At 66.2% G+C, this 5,387-nt stretch overlaps 1 protein-coding gene across 1 annotated transcript; it reads left to right on the forward strand.

The window, feature by feature from the left end:
* The first annotated feature begins 1,155 nt into the window (after positions 1 to 1,155).
* GPR35 (G protein-coupled receptor 35) lies at positions 1,156 to 4,325 on the forward strand. The gene is given in 6 exon segments (XM_044913634.1): positions 1,156 to 1,279; positions 3,453 to 3,589; positions 3,591 to 3,747; positions 3,750 to 3,923; positions 3,926 to 4,033; positions 4,036 to 4,325. Coding segments are annotated over 6 exon segments (990 nt in total).
* Positions 4,326 to 5,387: the final 1,062 nt, after the last annotated feature.

Below are 5,387 nucleotides of genomic sequence, written 5' to 3' on the forward strand. Positions count from 1 at the left end.
AAGAAGGGAGCAGAAAGTGTCCATGGTGGCGGTGGCCACAGAAGTTTGGGTCCTCTCTCTGCTCAGCTCTGCAGAGTCTAGACTTGTGGCTGAGCCCACGTTCCAGTCGCCTTGCTGGTTCCATCTCCCAGGTGCCTGGGGCAGGGCTGGGGCAAGGGAGGCCGTGGCCTCGGGCCGAATGTCTCAGGGGCTGGCGGCACCCAGTCAGGAGGACTAACTGGGCTTTGATGCAGTCTTTTACTACGGAAGCCAAGGCACCAATCCGCCATGAACGGAGAATCGCCTTGTGCTGAGGGCGGCACGGGGGGCCTGGCGTTCCTTTGCTTCGGGCTCCAGTATGGGGGGAGGGGAGGTGTTGAAAGACCAGTGTCCACCCAGCCCCCAGTCTGGCTCCGAAGGTGGCCCCCTGGCCAGCCCTCAGGGGCTCCGCTCAGGCTTCCCCTACCCCCCTGTGGAAAGGGCCAGGTCTCAGAGCAGACTGTCAGGCCGCCCTCCCCTGCCTGCTGTGTGCTTCAGGCTGTGGGAGAGAAGCTGCCTCCCTTCCTGCCCCTCTTCCAGGCTAGCGTGTCCCTTCCCTGCCCGGCTAGCACCTGTCCCCCTTCCAGAAAGCCTTCCCCATCTCCACCTCCTCCCACCTTCCAGGCCCAGCTCAAGTGCCGCCTCCTCCAAGAAGCCTCCAGTCCTAGCATGCCGTCTGTGAACGCCCGGGAGTCGGGAGTCGATGGGAGCGCATGACCCCTCTGTGGGAGGGCGCACCCACCTGGGTGGTCTGCCTCCCCATGCCGTGTCCCTCGCAGTGCCCAGGCGGGGGCCCCAAGGGTGGGCACGAAGAGGGAGCAGACCAGAGAGAGTAGAGTGAGGTCAGAGTGGATGCACATTTTAGCTGGGGGAGTCGACCCTGGGTGGGTCGAGGCTGCACAGCCCACTGTCCTCAGGGCCCTTTGCCCTCTTCCTAGGCACTTTGTTCGACCCAGGTGGGCAGGGCATCGTTCTCACAGGAGGGGAGCTCGGGGAGGACAGGAGCGCCCAGAGTTTGCAGCGTTTCCTAGGCCCGCCTCTGGGCCACATCCCGCAGCATCCCTGGAGTGACTCAGGCCCCCCCCACCCCCCCACCCCCGCTTACTTCCCTAGAAGCCTCGGCTCCACAGGGCAATGATGCATATTTTGTCATCAGCAGAGTCGCACTGTGTCCTCCCACCGCAAGTGTCTGGAGGAGCGGAGGACCAGGAGGAAGGAGCAAGAAGGATCCTCTGCACAGGCTGCCCCGTGGGTTCTGCAGGTGCGAAGCAGGAGAGGGAGCTGGGAGCCCAGCAGTGGTGGTGGTGGCTGGGAGGGCAGGGCTGCTGAGCGTGGAGCGCAGGCTGGGGGAGGCGCCCAGGGGCTCCACCGTGGGGCTGGTGGGGCTGGCATGGGGGAGCCCGCAGCACGGTCACACAGAGGCCCCACCCACCCCATGCTCCCCTCAGGGCCGCCGCCAGCTGGTTAGGACGCTTCAGGAGGCCTTCCTGTGTGGCCACCCACTGACGTGGCTGAGAGCGGGGGTCCCAGCCACGAGCAAGAACAAAGTACACAGAACGCTACTTTAATTCGTGAGAAATTCTATCAAGAAAACCAGACCGAGTGGGGAGCTAGAAACGGGTGGGGACGCCAGGGACGGACAGAGAGGCAGGGAGAGAAGGGGGAGCCACGCTGGGACCCTGGTCAGGCTGGACCAGGAAGGATGTGCCTGGGGCCACTGTGGTGGGGAAGGGTGGAGACAAGACCCCTCGTCAGGGGCCTCTGGGCAGGGGGCCCTGGTGGCAGGGTCTGGGGGTCGCCGCCCAGCCACTCCGTCCCCTGGGCCTCAGTTTCTACCTCTGTGAATGGGCAGGGTGGTGGGAGCTCGCCCTCGCCCCTTGGAGCCTGTGCAGGGAGAGATGCTGGGGTGGATTGCGGGACCCATGTGGAGGCCCACAGGTTCCTGGGGCTAAGTGGGGGCAGGGCCAGAAGGCCTGGAGGAGCAGGGGGCGGGGGGGCTGGTCTGGAGACCGGCTTCTGAGGAGGTGGGCCTGAGGAGGGGCAGCTGGGGGAGGGGCGGCAGGAGCAGAGCGGCAGGAAGTCACCTGTCTGAGGGCGTCTCCACATGTCGGTGGGTCAGCGGTCAGCGGTCAGCTGGTCAGTGGGGCATGCGCGCGGGCGTGCCTGGGCATGTGGCCTTCCTGCCGGGACGCTGGCCCTGGAGGCAGGGACGCCACCCCGCAGCCGCTGGGGGCCCAGCCCCGGGCTGGCCCTCGTCCCCTCCCGCTCCGGAGCTGGGGGCTGGGGAGGAGTGGTGTGGTCTTGCTCTCCTGGGCTGTTTCCTCACCAAACAGGCTGGTTCTCTGTCTAGCAAGGCGGCGCGGGCTCCCACTTCCTTTGCCAGAAACTACCCTAGGCAGCCCTGAGCTGACACAGGGGGCAGGCCCCGGCACCCCCACTGCAGCACCCCCACTCGGCTGTTGTCAGCCAGCCCTGCCCCCTGCCTGCCTTAAGCGGGGTGCAGGGGTGCAGGCCAGTCCCACTCTCCTACCTCAGACACCTGCACAAGTGTGGGGGGGTGGGGGGTGACAGCTCAGCTGGGAAAGCAGGCTAATTTCCGTCAGTACCAACCCTGGAGACAGGGGGCTCAGAGGGGTGAGCGTGGTGGGGGCTCAGAGGGGTGAGCGTGTGATGGGGGTTCAGAGGGGTGAGCGTGTGATGGGGGCTCAGAGGGGTGAGCGTGGTGGTGGGGTCTCAGAGCGGGGGTGAGGGTATGATGGAGGGTCTCAGAAGGGGTGAGCATGATGAGGTTTGGAACCTCAGGGGAGCGTCCCGATGGAGGAGCTCTGTGGAGATGATGATCTGGAAAGGGGAGCCCTCCTCCCTGAGTGTGGGAGGCGTCCAACACGGCAGCAAATGCAGAGTAACTCCGGGTATCCTCCAGGGCCAGGACCTCCACCTCGTTTGAGACTCTGAAACCCACTTTGTGGGCTGTGACCAGGATTTGAGAAACCAGAACAGGAAGTGTCTGAGGGCCGTATTCCCGCTACAGGGGCCCGTCCTGCGACACTTCCGTCTCACTCACACGCAACCGTGCTGGAGCCCGCGGATTCCTTGTGTGGGGTCCCGGCTCCAGAGGCCTCTACAGCACTCGGGCACCGGGGGCCCGCACCCCACTCTCTGCCCGACTTCCACTCCCAGGGAGCCCCACAGACCACAGGGAAGGCTGGCGGAGGCTGCGGTGTGCGCTGGCCTCCCGAATGCCACCATAAGCTTCTTTCAGGTCATTGCAAAGGTAGTTCAGCGCAGAATCGAGGGCGCCTTTCCCCGAGGGTGGGGAAGCTGACTGATTCCAGCATCAGGAAGGAAGCGGTGCTCTCAGGTGCTGCTGCCCTCCCCCCAGCCTACCCCTGCAGGAAACTCAGAGCCTCTGGCTGCTGAGCCCTCACTGTGAGGGCCCTTCTTCCTGCGCTCCCTGCAGGGGAGGACCACAGACACACTGTTCTGCCAGCTCTCCGAGGGCATCTACCTGGCCAATGGGCACATGAGCATCAGCCTGGTCACGGCCATCGCTGTGGACCGCTACATGGCCGTGCGTGCGGCACCCACTGTGCGCCCGGGGGCTCCGCTCCCCGCGGCAGGCCGCGGCCGTGTGCACGGCGCTCTGGGTGCTGGTGGCCAGCTTGCTGGGGCTGCGCTGGGCCCTGGGGGCGCAGGAGGGCGGCTTCTGCTTCTCCAGCAGCTCCAACACTCGGCCTTCTCACTGCTGGGTTTCTTCCTGCCGCCGGCCGTGCTGGTCCTCTGCTCTCTGCGGGTGGTCACCGCCCTGGGCCAGAGGCCAACCGCCAGCCCCGACCAGGCAGAAGCGACCCGGAGGGCCACCCACAACCTGGTCGTGTTCGTGGTCTGCTTCCCGCCCTTCTGCGTGGCGGCCTGAACACCGCGGCCATCCGCTACGCCTTCTGCAGCACGGGCGAGCTCTCAGATGCCAACTGCTGTCTGGACACCATCTGCTACTACTTCATGGCCAAGGAGTTCGGGAAGCATCTTCACTGGCCTCGATGCCCACGGCCAAGGTCCACAGAACCAGAACTCTCTCTATGCGGCCCTCGCCTAGGAGACCAGTCGTGGGCACGTGGGCCAGGTCCCAGGCTCTCTGGGAGGTCCTGCCTGCTGGGGCATCCCTGAGCTCGCTGTGGCCACTGGGCACGGTGCAGGGGGCCTGGCTGGGTGGAGAGGACCCGGCCACAGACCCCGCGGTGGTGTCACCCCGACCCCTGGGATGGAAGAGGGTCGGGACCAGGGCAGGAGGACTGAGGCCTGAGTGAGGCCAATCCCAGGAGCCCTGGGACGGGGCCGACACTGCAGCGCCCAGAGTCCGGTACCCCTGGGCACTGGGGTAGATGCTTGCTCTGTGCCGTGAGGCCTCAGTGGGCAGCCTTCTGCTGCCGCTGCAGCGGGGCTGGAACAAAGCTGGCCCCCAGGCCTGGCCCTGGCCCTGCGTGCGTGTGTGCACGTGCTCCCCACACTCATGGTGGGAGGGCTGGGGTGTCTTCCTAGACGGCTCTCAAGGGCTCTCTACCTGGGGGCTCTCCTTGGGCCCCCCCGCCCACTCCCAGCCATCTGCAGGTCTCGCGGGGGCTATTTGCAGCTCCCGGAAGGGCCACGCTGACAGCCCGCTTTCCTCCCGCCAAGGAAGGGCCAGGATCCCTCGACCCCCTGTAGGGGCTGCACAGCTGCACTAGGCTGGGGGTGGGTTGGGGGCAGTGAGGAAGTGCAGTGACAGGCCAGGGTCTGTCGAGGGGCACACTCCCCTCGGGCTTCCTTCAGGGAAGCTGGAAGACCCTGCCCGGTGGCCTCAGGGCCTGGCAGGAGTGTGGACGCCCAGGCTGGTGTGTGTTGCACCCAGCTCTCCTCGGCCTCCCTGCACTCAGACTGGAACCACCAGAGCCTTCTAGAGGCCCCCTGTGGTGCCGGTCCAAGTTGGGCCTGGGCACCAGACAGCCACCCTGTCCTGCTCTTCCGCCCGTGTGCTCAGAGCCAGAAGGGCAGCCCTGTCCGCAGCCCTGTCTTGGCCTCAGGCGCCTGCCGCTGAGGCAGTCCTCAAGTCCCCGGGTCAGGGGGCGCTGCTGAGAGGGCCCATGCTCGGGGAGGTCCACATTCAGGGGATCTCTGCTCGGGGGTGGGGCACTCAGGAGCGCGTGCAGCTCGAATCCACTGCTGTCCTAGCCTGGGGCTCAGATGCTCCCCCCCCCCGCCGCTGGGGACCCCCTCCCTTTATCACCTGGGTAGGTAGTGCCTACCCTGCCCACCGACGTGCACCAAGGGCCGGGCGGGCCGCGTTCTGTCCTGAGAAAGCATAAAGATGGCCAGGCGTGTCCAGTGGAGCA

This window comes from Neomonachus schauinslandi, chromosome 3 (assembly GCF_002201575.2).
Source record: "Neomonachus schauinslandi chromosome 3, ASM220157v2, whole genome shotgun sequence".
Lineage (NCBI taxonomy): Eukaryota > Metazoa > Chordata > Mammalia > Carnivora > Phocidae > Neomonachus > Neomonachus schauinslandi.